Source organism: Gracilinanus agilis, chromosome 1 (genome assembly GCF_016433145.1).
Source record: "Gracilinanus agilis isolate LMUSP501 chromosome 1, AgileGrace, whole genome shotgun sequence".
Taxonomy (NCBI): Eukaryota; Metazoa; Chordata; class Mammalia; order Didelphimorphia; family Didelphidae; genus Gracilinanus; species Gracilinanus agilis.
The window spans coordinates 711,803,044-711,825,768 of record NC_058130.1 but is presented as its reverse complement, the minus strand read 5'-3'; the positions used below and the strand labels follow the sequence as shown (position 1 = coordinate 711,825,768).

The 22,725-nt window shown below is 47.0% G+C and overlaps 1 protein-coding gene across 1 annotated transcript in view; it reads left to right on the top strand.

Moving 5' to 3' along the window:
- Positions 1–5,158: 5,158 nt before the first annotated feature.
- ADGRL1 (adhesion G protein-coupled receptor L1) overlaps positions 5,159–22,725 on the top strand; it is a 39,143-nt gene continuing 21,576 nt past the window's right edge. The window contains exons 1-3 of the mRNA XM_044685137.1: positions 5,159–5,228; positions 7,708–7,921; positions 19,023–19,132. Coding sequence (XP_044541072.1) covers positions 5,159–5,228; positions 7,708–7,921; positions 19,023–19,132 — 394 coding nt within the window. The remainder of the gene's footprint in view (positions 5,229–7,707; positions 7,922–19,022; positions 19,133–22,725) is intronic.

Here is a 22,725-nt window from a genome sequence, read left to right as displayed (position 1 = left end):
AAATGAATAAACAACAACAACAACAAAAGTGAAGATCTGGTACAAACCTTGCATTTATTTTTTTTAAACCCTTACCTTCCATCTTAGAATCTATACTAAGTATCAGTTCTAGGGCAGATGAACAATAAGGGCTAGGCAGTTGGAGTTAAGTGACTTGCCCAGGGCCACAGAGCTAGGAAGTTTCTGAGGCCAAATTTGAATACAGGACCTTCCAGTCGCTAGGTCTGGTTCTCTATTATTGATATAAACTCAGATTGAGAGAGGAAAAGCATCTGTACAAGGGTTCTTATGCAGCTAATTTGTGCCCAAGCCAGGACTAGAGCCCCAGGTGCCAGGATCCCAGCCCAGGTCTCTTTCCATCATACCAGAAGAGCTAGTCTGGGCCCTAGAGAAGCTCTGCATATGTTTCATTAGACAAGAGACAGACATATGGCAAATGAGAGCAATACAAGATGGCATAATCCCAAGTGGGGTTGTGGGGGTTCAGAGTGGAGCCCAAGGAAGGGACACCTCTCTATGGGCTGAACTGGTCAGGGAAGACCTCCTGGAAGTGGGCTAGGGGTGGTGGAGAGAAAAGAATAAACACTGAAGTAGCACCTATTTTGTACCAGATACCATACTAAGTGCCTTAAAAAAAACCACACAAAAATCTTACCTTCCATCTTAGAATCAATACTGTGTATAGGTTCCAAGGCAGAAGAGCAAATAAGAGTTAGGCAATGGGGGTTAAGTGACTTTCCCAGGATCACATAGCTAGGAAATATCTTAGGTCAGATTTAAACCCAGGACCTCCCATCTCCGGGTCTGTCTCTCCATCCACTGCCTCTGCTTTTACAAATATTATCTCATTTGTTCCTCACAAAAAAAAACCCCTATGGGCTAGATGCAGTTATTATCCCCATTTTACAGTTGAGAAACTGAGATTTAACTTGAGATTAAATGACTTCCCCAGGGACACACAGCTCACATTTGAACTCGGGTCTCCTTGACTTGAGACCCAGCATTCTAACCATTGCTCCTCCACCTGGGCCTTAAACATTCTATGCTGGCGGTACAATGTGGATAAAAGTATAGGTGGGGATGCCCACAATTTGGGGTGGTTTTGGGGTAGGAGGGAAGAACAGCAAAGATCCCCTGCCTGGCTACAATTTCTGCTCTGGCCCAGATTGTATGAGGTGACCTCTGAGGCCCATCCTTGCTCTGAATTTTAGGGGTTTGTGCCATAGGATGCAGGAGAGTAAGGGGAGATAAGAGCCTCAGCAGGACCTAGAATGTCAAACTTTAGAATTGGAGCAATGTAGTGGAGCAGAAAATGCACAAAATTCAGGAGACCCGGGTTGGGAGTGTTCCGTTGCTATGTGTTCAGGAATATTATAATAATAATAGCTAACAATTTAGTCATGGCTCAGTTTCCTTATCTGCAAAATGAGAGCATTGGATGAAATGGCTTCTGAGGTCCCTTCCCCTTCTAGGTCTCTGGTCTTCTCAAACTTCTAAGACCCTTTCTGCTCTACATCCCATGAACCTATGATTTGCCCTTGTGGGAAAATGAGGAGAGGGCGATGAAAGATTGCTGAGTGTTGGCTTGTGGGGAGAGGAGGAGGATAAAAGAAAATAAGCAAAAGGGGCATTGCAGAAAGCTTAGGCCAATCATAGTCCAAAAGATAACACTGCCCCCTTCCCAGCCCCTGATTATACTCCTTTTTGGAAGAGAAGGGGCCCAGGAATCTAGGGTTTACTCACCCCCAGGTGGGAGCTCCACTCTCCTGCCCCCTCATTCTACCTCTCTAGCCCTCCTATATTTTCATAGAGAGGTTTTATGGATTACCCTCACTCCAGCCTGGAAGTGCCTCCATCACCTTCCACAGGGCAAGAGAATTGGGGGAGCCTGCAGACAACCACGCCTTTCTACTTTCACACACATTGCTTCCTCCCAGAGCCCCAGAGAGCCCAGTGCCCTGTCTCCGACAGCTAGGCTCCTGGCTGCCCCGGGGGGTCCACATAAGGGGAAAGAGGGGACTTGAGCATCCCTGGTCCCACGTCTCTGGCGCCACTGCTCTGCCAGCCAGCCAGGTTCTAATTAGCCACGGGAGCTAGGGAGCAGGAAGCAAGGGGGCTAACGGTTCCTGCCTGGGGCTTGGAGGGATGGAGGACTCGGTGCTTAGAACCTTGTGCCCCTCACTCAGGAAATCTGCCCTTACTCTTCACTGCAGCTAGGATACCGGGTCTCCTCTTACAGACCATCCTTTCCTTTCCGGGGGCATGTTCTAGGTGAGGAGACAGGCAGAAGAGCGTGGAGGGACCTGAAGGGGAAGAGAAGGCTCATTCCAGCCCCACAAGTGGAGCCATGTACTAGGAGCTGAGGATACAAAGGCAAACCTGGAGCCAACTGTGCCCTCACAGGGCTTACTTTTTATAGGGGGATGCAACATGCGCACAAGTAAGGAAAGCGGACATATGTACACAAGGCTAGAAAGGAATTTCAAGAGGGAAAGAGCCAACAACTGGAGAAGCGGGGTTAGAAATAGGTTTGTGTAGGTGGCAGCCCCTAAGATGGGCTTTAAAGAGAGCTGGGGAAGGGGACAGCTAAGTGGCTTCATGGATTGAGAGCCGGGCCTAGAGACAGGAGGTCCTGGGTTCAAATTTGACCTCAGACATAGGCAGGTCCTGCCTAACCTTTACCACTCTTCTCTCTTGGAACCATTTGACACAGGGTTGATTTTAAGATGGAAGGTACAAATTTTGAGAGGGAGGGAAAGACAGAGCGAGACAGAGAGACAGAGAGAGTGCTAAGGATTGTAAGAGGCAGCGGTGAGAAGAAAGGGCACTTCAGGCTGGGAGAACAGCCTGGACAAAGACGACAAGGTGAAGGGATGATGGATGGCTTGGACAAAGACAAGCTAGCAGACCAGTTTGACTGGAATGGAGACTATGGAAAGGGTAAGGAGGTTCAAGTGAGGGTAGCAGGAACTGTGGGGAGGACCAACTAGAAAAGTGAGGAGGAAGAGGAGTGTGAGAGGGGAAGAAGGGTGGGAAGAAGGGGTTTGTTCCCAGGGACTGGGACATCCTATTCTCCCTCAACAAGAATTAATAACAACTAGCATTTCTATAGCACTTTAAGATTTGCAAAACACTTGAAAAATTATTCAGCTGATCCTCACAACAATCCTGGGAGGTAGGTGTTATTATTGCCTCCATTTTATAGATGGAGAAACCAAGGCTGAGAAAGTCACACAGTTTAGACATATCTGAATCTGAATTTGAACTCAGGTCTTAGCCACTGAGCTGCTTGTTACTCCTTGCACCCTAACCACTGTGGCTTTATAATATGAGTAGTGCCTTTCCCATCACTGAATCTTTTCAGGGGCAATGGCAGATGTTAGATAACCCCTTGTCAGTTATCTCATAGAAGGCCTTCTTGTTTAGGATTGGATTCAATTAGAGCCTTTGAGGTCCCCTCCCATTCTGCAGTTCTGTGATTCTGCCCATTCCTCTGTTAAATGAGAGAAGAATAGCAGGCTCCTTAGGGATATTGGGGTAGAGGTGAGATGATGGGTTACCCCAACACTAAACCTTGAAGTCAGGCCATGAGCTGGAAGCTCTGATGTCACTGTGGGCAGCCAGCCCAATGTCCCATTGTGTTAGTGCTGCACCAGGGGAGAAATCTCCCGAGGGTTCCGGTTCAGGGAGTAGGGCTAGAAGGGAGACTTCTGGGCTTCTCTTCCTTGGGGACAGATGGATGGAGGGGAGAATTCTGGTCTTTTCTTACTTGGGGACACAGAGATGGATGGAGAGGAGAATTTTGGGCTTCTCTTGCTTGGGGACATGGAGATGGATGTGTGTCTGTCTTTTATGGGGGGGGGGGTGCCACTCCTGTAGAAATATGTTGGAAGGAGTCAGACCCTGGACACTGTGAGCAGAAGGCATGTCTCCCTCCTCCCTTGATGCAGCTGGTTCTAAGAAGGTGCTGAGCCTGGCTGGCATGACCCAGCTCAGGGGTGGGGATGAGAAGGAAAGATTCCAAGGGGTGGGACCGGAAGCATTGCCAAGAATTCTGTGCAGTTAAGGGATCATGGATGTGGGCAAAGCTGCAAAGCCAGAAACAAGTTCGTCAGCCTAAAAAGGAGAAGGGGAGGGTGTCAGGAAGGGTAGGAACCTTTGGAAGGAATTAAGATGGGGGTGGAATGTGTGTATACATGTGTGTGTGTGTGTGTGTGTGTGTGTGTGTGTGTGTGTGTGTGAGAGAGAGAGAGAGAGAGAGAGAGAGAGAGAGATGGATTGACTGCCAATGTTTCTTTCTGTGTGTCTTTGTCTCTATGTGACTCTTCCTCTGTGTGCCCATGTCTGAGTGTATGTCTGTCTATTCTTGCCCCGATTTCTGTGTGTAGAATTCTTTGTATGACAGTGTGTCTGTGCCTGGGTGCCTGTGTGTGCATGTTCCCATGCCTGTTTGTATGTTTGCATATGCTCAGCTGTCTGAATAGGATTGTATCCTGGGATGAATGTCTATGCTCGGGTGTACCTGCTTCTAAGTGAATCTCTGCCTGTGTGCACCTGGCGTGGATCTTTGTGCCTGTGACCAGGCTTCTTTCTGTCTGCCCGCTTCCACATGTGGTCTGTGTGAGCACCTGTGCCTGTTTCTATGTATGTGCCTGTGCCTGTGGGGGTGGGCTTGGGTGGCTGTGCGTGTGCCCAGCTCGGTTTCTGCGTGAGCCTCTGCCCATGTGCTGGGCGTACATGTACGGCTGTACCCGCACCCACAGGTGATCATCTTGTGTGTGTGTGTGTGTCCCTGTCTGGCCGAGCCCGCGAATGTACCATTCCTGTGTGTCCTGCCTGTGTCTGTGCTGGCTGGCTGGCTATGACTATCTCTGTTTGTAGGTGTGTGCTTGGGTGCCCGGGATTTGTGTGTGCGTGCGTGTGCCTCTGTGGCGATCTGTGTATGTGTGAGTGTGTGTGTCCTGACTGACTGTGCCGCTATTAATGCGTATTTATGCACCATCTCTCCCTCTCCCACAGCCGGGCACCCTGTCTGGGTGGCTAGCGGGAATCTTTCCTCCTCACTCTGTCCCTCCCCTTCTCCTAGGCTGTGTGTCTGCGCCATCCTGTTCACCTGGTGATGCGGGGCGAGGCCCCCTGTGCCCACCTGTTCTCCGCCATGGCCCGCCTGGCCCCTGCCCTCTGGAGTCTCTGTGTCACTGCCGTCCTGGTCACCTCAGCCACCCAAGGTAGGGAGTGGGGGCAGGGAAGGCTGCTGTGCTGGGAGTGGCCCAAGGACTCCACTTTTCTCATCCCCTAAGAGCTTCGCCCCCGCCATAGAAGATAGGGTGCAGAGGACAGTGAGTGCCCTGGCCAGGGGCTGTGACTTTCTGCCACTGCTGGTGGATGCTGGCTCTCAGGCTGGTCCCGCGGGCGAGTCTCTCGTGCCTTTGGCCTCCGCCTTTGGCCTCGCTCTCCCCGTCACCCCACACCCTGGCCCTTCGGTCTCCCCAGTTCTGTCTTGCTCTTCCTCTCTCTGTGATTACATATCAGCAGCTCTCACTGGGAAGAAGGCTTAATTAAAGCGTGCCTGCTGACGTTTATTTAAAAACAACTAATTACCCAGCTCGGCCGGCACCGGCCCCAGGATCCCAAGTACATAGCAATTAGTACCCTGGGCCTGCCCACCCACCCTGATTATCCAATTACTCTCCCAAAGGCAGTGATCAGCAGGGGTCAGGGGCCAGGCCATGAGATGGGGAGCAGGAACCCTCCCATTTCCACCTTTGGCCCATTTCCCCACACTCTACCCCCCAAAATCTTCTACACTCCCTAACTCCATTTGTCCATGAGAGCCTCCCCTCACACGATCCGGCCTCCCATCAACCCCTTTCAGGGTAACTTCCCCAGGATCCCTAGCACCGTCCCTCATTCTAGGGCGTTCCTCACACTGTCCTCTTGTCCTCCTGACCGTTCTCAATGCTACCTCATGGCCCAATGCCACAAGGACTCCATCCTGCAAGATCCCCGACCACCCACCCCAAGCCCTCAAGGTCCACTGCCTGGCAGTCCCAGCCTGGCCCCCTCTCCGGGCCCAGCTGAGCCATCCCCCGCTCCCCCTCAGGCCGAGCTGGTGCTAAAATTAGATGAGGAAGCAGATGGCACCAAGTGGAGCAGATTAAAAAATCCTCTCCCAGCCTGGCCCCAGAACATCCTTCCCTTTTTGCCCCCCATGTCTGGAGCTGAGCTTATAGACCCTCGGAGCCCTGCCCTTTTCTCTCCCCTCTGCAGCTCAGTGTCCAGCTCCAGGGTATTCGAGACCGAGTACCTAGTCTGCAGGAGAGAGGGAGGTGACAGGGATGGGGGGCAAGGCTTGGTCATGCTCCCACCACATACAGGTTTTCTCTGAGGGGCTCACAACAATTGGCTGGGTCTACCTTGGGCCATATCGACCTTGGACCCCTATCTCACTGCCTCTGTCTGGCTTGTCTGAGCACACACAAACACACACACACACAAACACACACACACACCTCTAGCATGACCCCTCTCCTCCCTCCTTCTCTTCCATCTCTGTTCCCTTAGAAGACTCCTACCAATTTCACATCATTCCTCCTTCTGTCTCTGTATTTAATAAATAAGCTCCCTGCAGTAGGTCTTTGAAAAAGCACTGGATTTTCAGTCAAAAGTCTTGGGTGCGAGTCCCAGCCTTGCCATGTACCAATAGGACTAGAGACAAAGCACTTGTCTTTGGTCTTTAGCTTCCTCCTCTGTAAAATGAGGGGGTTGAACCAGATGGAAGTGGAAGGTCCTTGCCAACTCTTAACATTCTGTGATTCGGTGACACCCCCACCTCCTTTGGTCTCGTTGCTGCTTTTTCTGTCTCACCTGAATTCTGCAAGCTGCTGTTTCAGCCTATTCCCTCCCGTTGAATTGGTCATCAGTGGGGGTGGAGGACACCTAGCCTGCCCTCCTAGATGCCGAGCCTGCAGAAACAAACTACGCCCGTGTCCCTTCCCTCTCGCCTTAGTCTCTTTCTCCAAAATGAGGAGTTTAGACTAAGTAATCTCTAAGGTTCCTCCCTTAACGTTCTGCTTATTCCATACCTTGGGAGTGGCATCTTATATCAGCCTGGTGCTATATGCTGCCCAAAGCAATTTCCCATCCATTATCTCATCCGTCATCCAATACTCTGGGGACATCCCAAGAGTGGGGACCATTTTACAGATGAGGAAAATAAAGCTGATGGGCCCAAAGTCTCACAGCCAAGGAAGTGTTAAAGTTGGGAATGTCTCACTTCTTACGCTTTGACTCACCCCTTCCTGCCTCATAGAAAGGACATGAGATTTGAAGTCAATGGACCTAGATTTTGGTCCACAACTTGGGACCCGTGTGATCTTGGGAAAGTCACCTAGCTGCTATGGGCTAATGAGTTAGAGGAGAGGGTCCCTTTCAGCTTTAAGTCTAATAATGAGTCAGCCTATGATTATCTTCTCTCCTGCATCCCGGCCCATCCCAACTCAGTCTGATCTAGGGGGAAAGAGACCCAGCATCTTTACTCCTGGCAAGCCTAAAAGAAGTTCTAGTGGTGGGTGGGGGGAGCAGGCTTTGTTCCCATCCCTCATCCCTGGTAGAGAAAAAGAAACTGCTGCCCTCTTGGTTGGTAATAGAAGAGGGAAGGGTCCCCTGGATCTAAGTGTTTCCCTTCCTTTGCCCTAACACTGGCAGGCCTGAGCCGGGCTGGACTCCCCTTTGGCCTGATGCGCCGGGAGCTGGCGTGTGAGGGCTACCCCATCGAGCTGAGATGCCCAGGAAGCGATGTCATCATGGTGGAGAATGCCAACTATGGGCGCACAGATGACAAGATTTGTGATGCTGACCCCTTCCAGATGGAGAATGTGCAATGCTACCTTCCAGATGCCTTCAAGATCATGTCCCAGAGGTAAAGTCCCTGCTGGGATGTGGGGGTGAGGTGGGGTGAGGGAGTCATTCACTCAATACTCATTCATTTATTTATTCATTCGACAAACATTTTAAAGCATCTACTGTGTCCAAAGTACTGTGCTTGCCACTGAGGACCATACCGTGTTTAGATCACGTATGATCTCTGCCCCATGGAGCTTGTAGTCTTAGTAAGGGAAAAGACACAAACACAGCTAATTATAATACATAATATTACATAATGAGTGCATTAAAGAGATAAAAAGCAACTTGCTACAGGGAGACGTGAGAGGGAAGGTTTTTTACTGGGGAAGGCTTCCTAAAAGGGCCAATATTTGAGCTGGGCTTGACAGAATGGGCAGGAACTTAATAGGTTAATTGAAGAAGAGGGAGGAAGGACACTTGTTGAGTAGGGAACCACATAATCAAAAGCATGGAGGGGCATTCAAGTGATGGGGAATAATCCAGTTTGACTAGTCTAAATACAAGGAGGGGAGATAAGGCTAGAGAGATAGAGGGAACCAAATTGTGGAAAGGATTGATTGCTAAGTCAAAGAGTTTTAAGCTGATTTGGGAAGTAGGGAGCCAGTGAAGATTTTTTAGGTGAGGAGTGCTATTTCCAGCTGTATGCATAAAGAAGATGATTCCAGCAATAAGACAGGAGTGCTTGTTAGAGAGATCAGAGACTGAAAACGGAAAGACTTGATAGAAAAGTCGCACTGCAGAGGTCCGATGAGTGAGCAAAAGTTCCAGAATTTCCATCTAATGCTAGAGTGTCTCCAGTAAACCCATCCTCCAAAATCTAGGCTAATCTTTCTTTCCTTTATTCATTCATAACCCTGGTGCAATTCATACAGTATATTAGGTGCTAATGTTCCTAAAAGACCATTTTGTATTTTTTTGGTTCAAAGATATATTTTCCCAGTTATATGTAATAACAATTTTCAACTACGTTTTCCAAAATTTTAAGATTCAAATTGTTTCCCTCCCTCTTTTCCCTCTTCCCAGAGATGATAGGCAATTTTATCTGGGATATACATGTATTATCATGCAAAAATTACTTCCATATTGGTCATTGTTATAAGAGAAGACTCATAAAACTAAAACCCCAAAATAAAAACTTGTAGAAACAAATGTAAAAAACAGTGCCCTTTGACCTTCATCCAACTCCAACAGTTCTTTCTCTGGAGATAGATGGCATTCTTTGTCATAAGACCTTCCAAATTGTCCTGGATCATTGTATTGCTAAGAATAACTAACCCTTTCACAGTCGATCATCATATGATATTGCTGATACTATGTATGATGTTCTCCTGGTTCCGCTTGTTTTACTCTGTATCAGGCCATGTAGATCCAACTTTTTCTGAAATCATCCTGCTTATCATTTCTTATAGCACAAGAGTATTCCATGATCAGCATATACCACAATTTGTTTAGCCACTGCCCAATTGATGGACATCCTCTCAATTTCCAATCCTTTACCACCACAAAGAGCTGCTATAAATATTTTTGTACAAGTAGGTCCTTTCCCCTTTTTTTAAGATCTCTTTGGTATATAGACACAGTAGTGGTACTACAGGATCAAAAGGTATGAACAGTCTAAAACACCATTTTGACCAGACCTCCTCCTGGTTCAGAAGTGGCCAAATGCATTGTGGGCATATCATAGGGTACACCTGTACTTCTAAACTCATAGGTCTTCCTCTTTGAACTCTCTAATCTCATCCACTCCCAGAAATTTAGTTAGCATCTCTATGCAGAGATGGGATTGCTAGCTAGTGCAGTAGATAATAGTGCAGGCTCTGGAGTCAGCAAGAACTGAGTTCAAATCCAGCCTCAGACACTTAATAGCTGGGCAACTCTGGATAAGGCACCTAACCCCTATTTACCTCAGTTTCCTCATTTGTAAAATGAGCTAGAGAAGGAAATGGCAAACCTCTTCAGTATCTTTGCCAAGAAAACTCCAAATGGGATCAGGAAGACACAATTGAAATAACTGAACAACATCAACACAATAATGCACATGACTCACAAATCTATATATTCAGCCCTGATCTTTCCCCAAAACTCCATTCTTGCCCCATCAATTGGCTACTGGATACACCCACATGAGTGTACACATTTCACATTCATGCTCAAAACAGAACTCATCATACTTCTCCCCCACACCCGCCTCTCTATTTTTGCAAAGGATGCCACCACTCTTTTAGTCACCCAGATTTTCAACCTTGGACTCATCCTTGACTCTGTTCACTCTCTCACCCTTCCATTTCTGATCTGATGCCAAGTTATCAATTCCACCTCTATAAAATCTCTCCCATTCATCCTCTCTTTCTCCACAAACATACCTTCCAGCCTTATTCAGGTCCTCCACGTTAGACTATTACAATGCCTTCCTAATCAGTCTCCCTGCTTCCAGTGATTGAATCTATCCAAGCCTAACCATGGCATTCCTGTGCTCAAGAAGCTTCCATGGCCCCCTATATTAGCTTGAAGGATCATATAGAAGATCATCAACCTGCAAAGCTCTCCAAAATTGGCATCCGACCAACCTTCTGAGTTTTATTTTATATGAAGTCCTTTAACTTTCTTCTCACATTAGGCAGACTGGCTTGTTGATGGTTCCCTATATGAGACATTCCATCTCTGCTTTTATATTGGCTCTTCCTGATACCTGGAAGGCGACCTTCCTCACCTCCACTTATTAGGAGAGCCCTGGGTTCCTTGAAAGCACAAGTCTGATGTTACCTGAGACTTTTTTGATTGGTTGCCCACCCCTCTCCCCCCACCATCATCAGTTCCTTTCATCTTTCTCTGTCCCTGTCTCATCTCTCTGAGCATCTCTCTGTCTCTTTCTCTGACTCCCTCCTAATTCCTCTATACCCCCTTTCTCTCTTCTCCTCAGTCTTCTCCCTCCTCTTCTCTATTCCTCTCCCTTGTATTCTTCTCTCTTCCTCTGATTCTCTTTCTCTCTTCTCTTTCCCTTTCTCTCACTCCTCTTTCCCTGACCCTTCCTTGAAATGACACCATAAGAGGCAGCTAGGTGGCTCAATGGATAGAAAGCCAGGTCTGCAGATGGAAGACCTGGCTTCAAATCCAGCTCAGACACTTCCCGGCTGTGTGACCCTGGGCAAGTCAGTTAACTCCTGCCTAGCCTTTCTGCCTTGGAACCGATACATAGTATTAATTCAAAGATAGGCAGGTGAGTTTTTAAAGAAATACATAAAGAAATGACAATGTATAACTTTGTAAACACCTTGTAGACATTCCCTTTACATTTCTGTGAATGCCTCAGTAGGAAGTAAGTTCCTAGAGGGAGGGGAAGAGGGGGAGTATTTTTATCTTTGTATCCCCAGAGACTAACACAGTGTCTTTCTTGGAGAAGGCCCTTAATAAATGTTGAACTGAATTGAATTGAACCTAATCCAAACCCTGCCTGGTGTTCAGGCCTATCCACAATTTTAATCCCACTCACCCCCATGTACACCCCTTTCTTCAGCCAGGCTCTATAGTTCATCTTCTCACAAGCACAAGCCAGGGCCATCTGTTACCACAGGACCTTTGGTTACTGGATTCCCTTGCCTAGAAGGCCTTACCCTCTTTTCAGGTGATCCAGTCCTACTCACCTAGCTCAATCCTCCTTTTCCCCTAAAGAAATCTCTGTGGACTAAGAGAGCCTCGACTGTTCTTTTTTCTCTCTTTTGAATGCTCTCCCTCCTCATCTCCATGTCCTGGCTTTCCAGGCTTTCTTCAAGGTCCAAATAAAATCCCACCATCTACAGGAAGCCTTTCCCTCCCTCAATTCTATTCCTTTCCCTCTACCGATTATTTCTCATTTGTCTTGTATTTCGATTATTCGTACATATTTGTTTGCTTGTTCCCCCTTCCCTCCTCTCCCATTAGACTGTAAGCTCCTTGAGGGCAGGGACTGGTTTTTTTGCCTTCTTGTATTCTCAGCACAATGTCTGAGAGACACACGGCAGGTGCTTAAAAAATGCTTCATTGAGTGATGGATCCACTGACTGCCTCCTACTTAAGGAAAGTATTTAAGCAGAGAATTAAAGAATTCCACATGTATAAGGACCCTCAAAGACTATCTAGCCCAAGTGAGCGATCGATAGATCAACAGCTATTTATTAACCACCTACTATGTGCCTAGTATCAGACTAAGACCTGGGAATGCAAAGACAAAAGTGAAATATGTGTATGCACATCAAAGGGATACAAGGGAGCTGGAAGACAGGGCAGCTAGGTGGCTCAGTGAATAGAACACTGGACTTGGAATTAGAAAGACTTCTCTTCCTAAATTCAAATCTGGCCTCAGACACTAGCTGGGTGAACTGGGGCAAATCGATTGACTCTGTTTGCCTCAGTTTCCTCAGCTGTCAAATGAGCTAGAGAAGGCAATGGTAAACCTCTCCAGGATCTTTGCCAAGAATATTCCAATGGGGTCAGAAAAAGTCAGACACGACTGAAATGCCTGAACAACAACAACAGGGAGCCAAGGCTGCTGAAGGGACCAGAAGAGACTTTAATGCAGAAGAGGGTGCTTGAATTTTGTCTTGAAAAAGACTAGGGAGTCTAAGAAGTGGGGTAAGGAAGGGAGTACATTTCAGACAAGGGGTATAGCCACTGTATTGGCACAGAGACAGTAGATGGTTTGTCCTTTTCTGGGAACAGTAAGAAGGCCAATTTGGCTGGACTGTTGAATAAACGAAGAAGAATAAGGATGGAGTATGGCTGTGAAGGGCTTAAATGCCAAGACCAAACAGAAGAGTTTCCATTTGATTTTGGGGGAAATGGAGAGCCACTGGACCTTCTTAAGCAGGAGAGTGGCATGGTCAGACCTATTCAGGAGGTAAATCATGTTAGCAGCTGTGTGGGAGGATGGACTTGAGTAGGGGGAGTCTTAATTAGGATTAGGACACCAATTAAAAAGCTCTTGCAGAGATAGCTAGGTGTCTCAGTGGATAGAGAAGCAGGTCTGGAGACAGGATATCCTGGGTTCACATCTTATCTCAGATACTTCCTAACTGTGTGACCCTGGGCAAGTCACTTAATCCCCATTGCCCTGTCCTTACTGCTCTTCTGCCTTGGAATCAATACACAGAATTGATTCTAAGATGAAGGTAAGAGTTTAAAGAAAAAAAGAAAGAAAGCTATTGCAATAGACTAGGAGAGTTGAACAAAAAGCATTTATTAAGCACCTACTGTGTGCCAGGGGCAGTTAGGTGATGTTGTGGATAGAACGCCAGACATGGAATCAGGAAGACCTGAGTTCAAATACAGCCTCAGAGATGTATTAGCTGTGCAACCCTGGACAAGTCACTGTACTCTGTTTGACTCAATTTCCTCATCAGTTGGATGAGCTGGAGAAGGAAATAACAAAGTGCTTCTGTATCTTTGCCAAGAAAACCCCAAACAGCATCACAACATACAACAGAAAGCAAATTAATATCACCCCTCTGTGCCAGACAGTGGGCTAAGTGTTGGGAATATTAAAAAAGGCAAAAGATAGTTCTTGCCCTCAAGGAGCTCCCAATCTACTGGCCTGCAAAGGAACATATGTGACCAAGCTCTGAGTAGGATAAATAGGAAATCACTGGCAGAAGGAAGGTACTGGAATGAATTCCTTTTTTGGGAAAAAGAAATTAGGGGAAAGGTGATAAGATCTTGAACTAGGTGGTAGCTGTGTGAATGTGGAGAAGGGAAATGCAGCACATGTAAGAGACTTGGAGGTGGAATGACAAGACGCAGCAGCTCCTTCGATATGTGAGGCAAGGGAGAGCGAGCCTTTAAGGATGATACCGAGTTTGGGAACTGGGTGCCTGGAAGAACACAGGTGGTGGTGAACCTGGAAGAACACAGGTGCCTGGAAGAACAGAGGGTGGTGCCCTCGACACAAATGAGAAGTAAAAGACAAGCAAGAGTGAAGTAGGAGAAGAGAACAAGCATCTATTTTTTTTTAACACTTAACTTCCATTGCAGAATCAATCCTAAAATATCAGTTTCAAGGCAGAAGGATAGTAAGGGCTAGGCAATGGGAGTGAAGTGATTTTTCCAAGGTCACACAGTTGAAGTGTCTGAGGCTAGATTTGAACCGAGGACCTCCCATCTCCAGGTCTGGCTCTCTACCCATTGAGCAACCTACCTGTTCAAGCATCTATTAAGCACCTGTTAAATGCCAGGCACCAGGCTAAGCATTTTAAAAATATTATCTCATTTGAGCAAATCTTTTATTTGAAGTGGGAGTTTTTTGTGGGGATGGGATAATAAGTTCTGCTCTGAACCTATTGCCTACGTGACATCGAACTCAAAATCTCTAATAAGCAGTTGGTGATTTGGGATTGGAGCTCAGGAGAGAGACTAGGGCTGGATATCTATATCTGGGAGTCATACTCATAGAGATGGTAATTAAACCTGTGGGAGCTGATGAGCTCCCTAAGAGAGAGAGTGAACAGAGAGAAAAGGACTCAGGACAGGATCTTGGGGGACATCCACAATTAGATGTGTTATGGATGAATACTCAGCAAAGTTATCTGAGAAGGAACAATCAAACCAGTACCTGCTAGATTAGGAGGGAAACCCCCTTATGATGTCCCTGAAAAAGATTCCAGCCTCTGTTAGAAGACCTTCAAGGCTGGGGTACTCGTTCCCTGGGGAAGCAATCCCATTGTGCTTTGGGATTAGGCTCCATAATCTGAATGACCTCACACTCTAATAACTTTGTGCATGAGTCACATCTCCGTGTTTAGCCCCAAAACAAGGAATGCAACTCAAACTGGAGAATTTTTGGTTGTTCAGTCATTTCAGTCATGTCTAACTCTTTGTGACTCCGTTTGGGGTTTTAAAAATATTTTATTTTCCCAATTATATGCAAGAACAATTCTTAACATACATTTTCCAAAACTATTGAGACCCAAAACAAGATCTCTCTCTTCCTTCTCTCCTCTTCCCGGAGATGGAAAGCAATTTGATCTGGGTTATACCTGTATAACACAGGACATATTTCCATACTGGTCATTGATACAAGATAATACTCCTATAAAGTGCAACCCCCCAAAGAAAAACCTAAATAAAGTGAAAAAATAGTATGCTTTGATCTGCATTTCAAATCCAACATTAGGGTTTTCTTGGCAAAGATACTGGAGTAATTTTTTTCTCCAACTCACTTTACAGATGAGGAAAGTGAGGCAAACAGAGTTCAGTGACTTGCTCAAGATCACATAGCTAGTAACTCTCTGAGGCTGGTTTAAACTCAGTTCTTCCTGACTCTAGGCCTAGCCCTCTATCCACCGCACTACCTGGCGGCTCAAACTCGAGAGTAACATTGTTCAATTTTCAGTGTGAGCATTTATACCTGGAAAATCAGCAAATGCTGCAAATCAGGGCTTGATTTATTGTTTTGATAATTGTCAAATTTAAGAAAGTGTAAATAATGTTGATTAAACTTAAAAATATATCCTGTATACATTTTTTTTCCAGAAAGATGGTTGTTAAATCTTTACTAGTGCACCCCTGTCCATAAGCAACTTGAGGACTCTCATCTAGCTCCAACCTATCCTTCCAGTCTTATTTCTCATTATATTCCACCCTCTTTACGTCATCTTTGTTTTGGCCCCAGCAGATGTCTAGCCCCAATCTTGTCTTAGTCTCCTCCCTCTGTGAATTTGCACAGACTGCCATGGATTCTCCATATTGCCTGCTGCTCAAATGTTTCCCTTTCAAGGCCCAGCTCAGGGTTCTGACTCTTCTGTGAGACCTTCTGATGCATCTTTACTGCCAGTTAGAATCTTTAAGTCTCTCTCTTGGTCCTCTCCTACAAATTTTTCTCATTCTGCTTTCCATCATGTGGGCTTTTTGGGGGGGGGATCTTGACATTTTCTGGTTTAGTAACAATTCTAAGACAGAAGGACAAGGGCTATAGGCAAACAGGGTTAAGTGACCTGCCCAGGGTCACACAACTAGGAAGTGTCAAAGGCCAGACTTGAACCCAGGTCCTCCCAACTCCAGGCCTGGGGCTCCATCTACTATGCCATCTAGCTGTATACTCCCAATTTTCCTTTCTTCCCTCTGCATCAGTTCATACAAATCTTCCCGTGTTCCTCTGAATTCCCTCAATCACAGTCATTATTTCTTTTCTTTTCTTTTTTTTTTCTCTATGGTTGCATGATTCTTCTTGTCTCCCTCCCCTCTTCGCTTCCTCCTTCCAGAGTTGACAAGCAAGTCCCCTGGCTTACACATGTTTTATCACTCAAGACCTACAGTCATTATTGCTTATAGTGACTTCCCCACACAGGGACTTTTTCCAGGCAATCTCCAATTATGTATCCAGTTTGTTTTCTGATTTTTGCTGTGACAGTGCTTAGGACATAGTGAGTACTTAATAAATGCTTCATTCAATCATTCATTCCAAAAAGAGTTGCCATGTCTATTGTAGAGCTGATGACAAAGTGGATAGAGCGCCGAGCCTGAAGTCAGAAAGACCTGAGTTCAAAAATCTAGTCTCTGTCACTTCCTACCTGTGTGACAAGTCACTTTACTTCTGTTTACTCGGATTCCTTGACTATAAAATAGGGACAATAACAGCACCTACCAGGGGAGTTAGGTGGCTTGGTGGTTGGAGAGCCAGGTTTGGAGAGGGGAAATCCTGAGTTCAAATCTAGCCTGAGACATTTCCTAGCTGCGTGACCCCCCTGGGCAAGTTACTTGACCCCAGTTGCCTAGCCCTTACAGCTCTTCTACCATAGAACCCATACTTAGGATTGATTCTAAGAGAAAGGTGAGGGTTTTTTTTTTTAAATAACAGTCATTATCAAGCCCAGATACTTCATTTTGCATATTTGGAAACTGAAGGCCAAGTGGCTTACCCAAGATCATGGAGACAGTAAGGAGCAGAGCTGGGTTTTCAGTCATGCTTTGTGATTATGTTCAAGACTATTTCTAGGGTCAGCTAGATAGAAAATGGGAGGTCCTGAGTTCAAATGTGACCACAAACACTTCCTAGCTGGGTGACCATGGGCAAGTCATTTAACCCCAGTTGCCTAACCCTTACAGCTCTCTTGCCTTGGGGCCAATTCTTAGTATCAATTCTAAGGTAAAGGGTAAGACTTTTTTTTTTTTTTAAAGGCACTTTGCACAGTGGTTGGCATGGGATCGGTGCTGTATCTCCTTGGGTTATTTGCCCAGTATGAGATTTCTAGGTAAAAGAGAATGAACAGATTAGTCTCTTTTCAAATAATTCCCAGTGATTTTCTGGAACCAGACTTGTTTACTGCTTCCGCAGCAATAGATTAGTGGAGGGGGGGTCTTCTCCTTAATAGAGAGCAAGCCCCTTGTAGTCAGGGTGTCTGTTTCTCTTCATCTTTGCATCCCTCAGGGCAAGCACAGGGTAAGTACTCCATAGCTGTCTGTCAAATGAACAAATAAATGCATCTCATTCCATGTTTCTGAAAGCAAATGAATAAATGAATGCTAAATGTGATCAAGCAAGCCAGCCTTTGCAGCACTATACCTAGTTTGTGCTCAGTTCTTTCCATGGCTAGGCTGAGGGAAGTGGGAAGGGGATGGAACTGTTATCGTTGTTAACAATAATTATAATAACTAACATTTATATAGCACCTACTATGTACCAGGCACTGTGCTAAGGGCTTTATGATTATATCTCATTTGGGCTTCACAACAGTCCTGGGAGGTAGGTGCTATTATTATCCCCATTTTACAGATGAGGAAACTGAGGCCAACAGGTTAAGTGACTTACTCAGGGGTCACACAACTAGTATGTTTCTGATGCTGGATTCAAAATCAGGTCTGACTCCAAGCCCAGGGCTCTATCCTCTGTGCTACCCCAAGTATTAATAACTTCTCACATTTCTATAACACTTTAAAGTTTACAAATCACTTTTCTCACAACAACTTTTGGAGATGGGCACTGCAAGTATCATTTTTCCCATTTTATAGAAGAGAAAGAAGCTCAGAGAAGTTAACTGATTGTCCCACAGTCACACAATTCAGCAGTGTCAGACCCAGGATTCAAATTTAGGTTTATATTTATTCCTAGTTCAATGATTTTTTTTTTTAGTATACACTCACACACTCCAAATTATAGGAAGTTTACAAGCTTTTCCTTTGTTTTTAAAGCTGCTCTGACTTTTATTTTATTTTAAAAGATAACAGTTATTTATATCATTAAATAAACCAGAAAGCTCAACAAACTTCTTCCCAAACTCCAATACTAAGTGCAGGTATTAGCCAGGAAAGATGGTCCATGGCTCTGAACTGCTCCCCTGGCCTGATTCTGTAGGATGCTACAGATCCCGTCATTTAGTGAGCTTGCCCCCAAGCCTCTGCCTAGGTCCTGAATTCCAGTCATCTCTTTGAAAAGATGACAAAAGGGGCCAGAGAGCCACCTTGCTCTTCTCCTCCCTCCTCCCTTCCAGCCTGGCTTTCCCCTATGTTGGGGAGCAACTCTGCTGTTTCTACCTTGTAAAGATCCACGTGAAGTCCCAGTGGCTAGCTTTGCAAGGCTATCTTCTTGCATAAGGGGCTGGGAATTTTTTTTCTTATTAGTAGTAAAAGGGAAACTGACACAATGAAAACCTTGAAAATATAAGAAATAATCTAATGAACATGGCCACCTCCAAATTACTTACCTCCAAGTTCATAGCCCTCACCACTCTTCTGTCTTAGAACCTATCCTTAGCATCAGTTCTGAGACAGAAGGTAAGGGGGCTTTAAAAAGTGCTTTGCGCAGTGACTGGCACATAGTAGGTGCACATAGTAGGTCCTTGACCTCCTTGATTATTTTATATACCAAAATTACACATACTAATAGGTAAGATGAGATTTACACATTCAATGATCTGTTAATAATTGAGGCAAGGAGTGTGTCTGACTTGGGGTTCAAGAGTCAGGGGGCTCACCCTACTTCACTGCCCAGACTTCACCCATTATTTGGGTCTCTCCCTGGGATAGTCTCCCAATTCCTTCCTTGGGAAAGAGAGAGGGGCCACCTAAAGCCAAAAGACATGGGGATATCCCCTTCTCTGCCCTCTGCCTCTCCCTACCTCCCCCCCCCATTACAGCCTTATGTCTCTCCACAGGTGTAACAACAGAACGCAGTGTGTGGTGGTGGCCGGTTCTGATGCCTTCCCAGATCCCTGTCCTGGGACCTACAAGTACCTGGAGGTGCAGTACGACTGTGTCCCCTACAGTGAGTCACCTTGTTCCTCGCACGGACACGGGCCCCATCCTCTTTCCCCCGAGTGAGGAGGAAACACCTGCAGCCCCATGGAGGCTGGGTGGGAGCAAGGAAGGAGGCACAGGGCTCTACAGGACAGGCTTTGTCTCTTCCTACTTTGCACCTTGGAACCCTCACACACTCTCTCTCTCTCCCTCTAATACTGTCACACTCCCTCTGTTGCCCAAGACCTCTTCCTCACACCTTCACTCTCCTTCCTCTCTCAGGCATTCTCTCCCTCACTCAGACACAAATGTAAGTACATTTATCTTCTCCTCTCTCCCTAGAATACTCACATGCCATATCTGTCCCAGAGTCTCTTCCTTCTACCTTCTGACTTCTTTCTTGTATTCTCCTATCCTCCATCACACCTTCATCTGCTCCTCATGGCACCATCACACTCATCTCTCTCACACAGTCACACTTGTGGCCCCAAGATTTTGATCTTTGTGCCCAGAATTCCTTTGATCCTCCCACATTCTAGGAGCTGCATGCTAAAGTCACTAGACTTTTGGGCCAGAGGAGATGGCTGATACCAAACCCCAGGGAGTGAGTGAAGGCAATACATCTTCAGGAGATTCACTTCTCCTTTCAGTTTGCTTATCCATCTCCATTGACACTTCTTCCTGTTTGCACAGGAAGTTGCACCATTTTCAATTGGGAGTGTCTACTGGAGAATCCTTGGAGGCCACAAGGAGGGGATTTAAGGAACCAGGAGCTCAGCTGTAATACACTTTGCCAAGGGGAGCAGCCAGGGAGCTGGGGAAAGGGTTTCTTCTCCTCCTCGGTTCCTTCCCCTACCCTACCACCACCATTTCCCTTCTTTCCTGCTCTCCTTCTTTCCTTTCCTCTTCACCCTTATCCCTACCCCCAGCTTCTTATAGCCAATTTGGAAGCAAGGACTTGGGGGGAGGTGGAAAGGGAGAAGTGAGGGCCCCCAGTATATATGTTTTGGGGGTAGGGAAAGGGCAGGGGGAGCAGGAGACCCTGGTAATTCCCTTCCCACCCCATCCCTACCCACTTTAATTTCTTCTCACAGGTGGCCGTCCATGCTGGGGGAAATCACTAATGTGCTTCCTTAACTTTCTCCTTTGACTCCTCATCCTTTCCTTTCAGCACCCAAGGCCTCCATCCAGCTATCACCTAATGGGGAAGTTCCTCTCTCCTCGTTGAAGCCCTCCCCCCACACAGCACTGGGGGGCAATCTTTCCCCATTCCTGCCCCCACCTCCAATTCACCCATTGATGTTGGGATAGCAGGAAGTATAGATAGAAACCAGTGTAAAAATCACTGAAAAGACAGTATGAATATGGTTACACTCCTGTTGCCCAGGGAAGAAAATAGGCTGACAAAGATCTCAGGGTCAGAGGGGACCCTGTGTGATAGAGGTAAAGTTAAAGGGTCATGGAGTCATATTAGCCCACATTGAATTCTGTGTGGTTCCCATATTGGATCTCTAGATCTGGTCGTGAGCTTCCCAGATTGAGAGGAATAAGGGAAGAGAGATAAGATTGGAGAGAGATAAGATTCAATAAGAAATGGAATTAGAGATGGTCTGAGAGTCCCTTTTGGGCTCAGTCCTGTCCTAGGCATGAGGAACCCAGGGAAGATGAGTGGGATATAATCTGACCAGAAAGACACATTTTCTATCTTTGGATGTTCCAAGGTCTCATGAGAAAAACAGAGTCCACCCACTGAGCTACAAGAAGGCCTACAAAAGAGTTCTCAGTAGGTGCAGATGAAATCCAAAGGTGCTAAAGGAGAGCAGCATCTGCTTAAAGCAGGGTCAAGAGGATGTACGCTCTTCTTCTGCTCAGGGCACCAAGAAATGGGCTGGAGTTAAAATGGTAGGAAGGACAGATGAAGTTAGACCTGGGGAAAGGCCATGAGCCAACAGGAGACTGGAACAGGTGACCAGGGAGGCCTCCTCAGGGTCCACTAGTGTAGCTTCCTTAGGGGGACGGAACAAGGAAACCATCTTAGGAGAGGTTTAAAGAATTGTCCAGAAGGGGGAAAATAGCAGCTAGTGAGGAGGCCAGAGGTGAAGAGGGGGAAAGTAGAGCATGATGGGAATTGTGTCCATCCAGCTACCTTCCCTGGGTGGCAGAGATGGGGGACCCCAGTGCTGCTGTGGAGGCCTCTCAAGGAGGTCTGGGGTGGGCTGTGGGTGGAGGCTGGGGTAAGGGGGAGGGACCCCATGGAACACGCCCAACTAACAGCCACTTTGCTTTGCAGCTGAGTGCAGTCTAACCCCTCACCCCCTTCCTCCCCCAGGTGCCTGCTGGGCCACGGGCAGGTGTGTGCGTGTGGAGCACCCAGCTCCTTGGTTAGGCAAGCTTGGCTAGGGAAATCTGAGTTTCAGCCACCCTGGCAGGGAGAGTGTCTGTTACCACCCCTGGCTCCTCCCTCCTCTTCCCCCAGACCCCACTGTCTCTCCATCTCTGTCTCTGTCTCTGCCTCCATCTCTGTCCCCGTCCCTGTGTCACTGACTCTCTCTTGATCTCCTCCTGTATCCTCCTCTCCATCTCTGACCGTCTCTTGTGTGTGTGTGTGAGCCCCTGGCACTTTCAGACACTATAAATGTGGATTATGATTATTCTGATTATTGTGCAAGTTTTGCTGTGTGTCTCTGTGTTTGACTTTCTCTTCCTGTGTTTATTCTGCTTGGATGAGAGCGGGTCTCCTCTAGGGCACTGAGTGAGGGCCATAGGAAGCTAGGGACCGATCCCCTTGAGCAGAGGTCCCCCAGAGAAAGGAGAGGGTGCCCATAGGCAGCCCAGCCTTGGCTGCACGACTCTTCCTCACAGCCCACCCAGACTTGCTTGTCCAGCTTCTCTTTCAGGAAGGCAGCCCAGACACTTCATCTGGGTTCAGTGTGAAGCAGCAGCCTGGCAGCTGGAGCTCCCAGCTCCCAGTCTCCCCTCTGTCCGTCTTTCCGTGTCTCTCTTCCTTGCTTCCTTCTGTCTCTTTGTCTCCTCTCCCCTTGCTCTGAATTGCCTCGGTGTTCCTCCTTCTCCCTGTCTCCCTCCTTTTCTGTGCCTGTCCCTGTCACCGGGCCCTCTGTCTCCCTCTCGCCAAGTCTCTCTGTGTCTGTCTCTCTATAGACACTCCCCCAGCCCGTCACCCCCACCCCGCCCCACCGGAAGGGATTTGGGGGGAGGAGGGGGCGGCCGAGCGGTGCTAAGGGGTTGGGGAAGCAGGTGTGAGAAAGGAAAAGGAGAAGGGGATGCATTGCCAGAAAAGAAACAAAAAGCAATTTAATCTCTTTTTTTTTCTCTTTTTTTCTTGCACCCTTTTTCAATTGTTTTTCTCTCTCTCTTCCGATGCTTAAAGTAGAAGTGGAGCAGAAAGGTAAACGCACTGTTACCAATGCTAACCCCTAACTCACATTTTGTTCTCCCCGTGCCTATACTTAATGTGACCCCGCCCCTCCTCCCGACTCCCTCCTCCGCCCCGCCCTGCCCCGCCCCGCCCCGCCCCCTTCTCCTTCCTCCCCTCTCCCCCTCCAAATCGAGGAGATGCTCTCCGACCCTGGTGCCCCCTGCCAGGTTGGGGGCAGCCCCCCC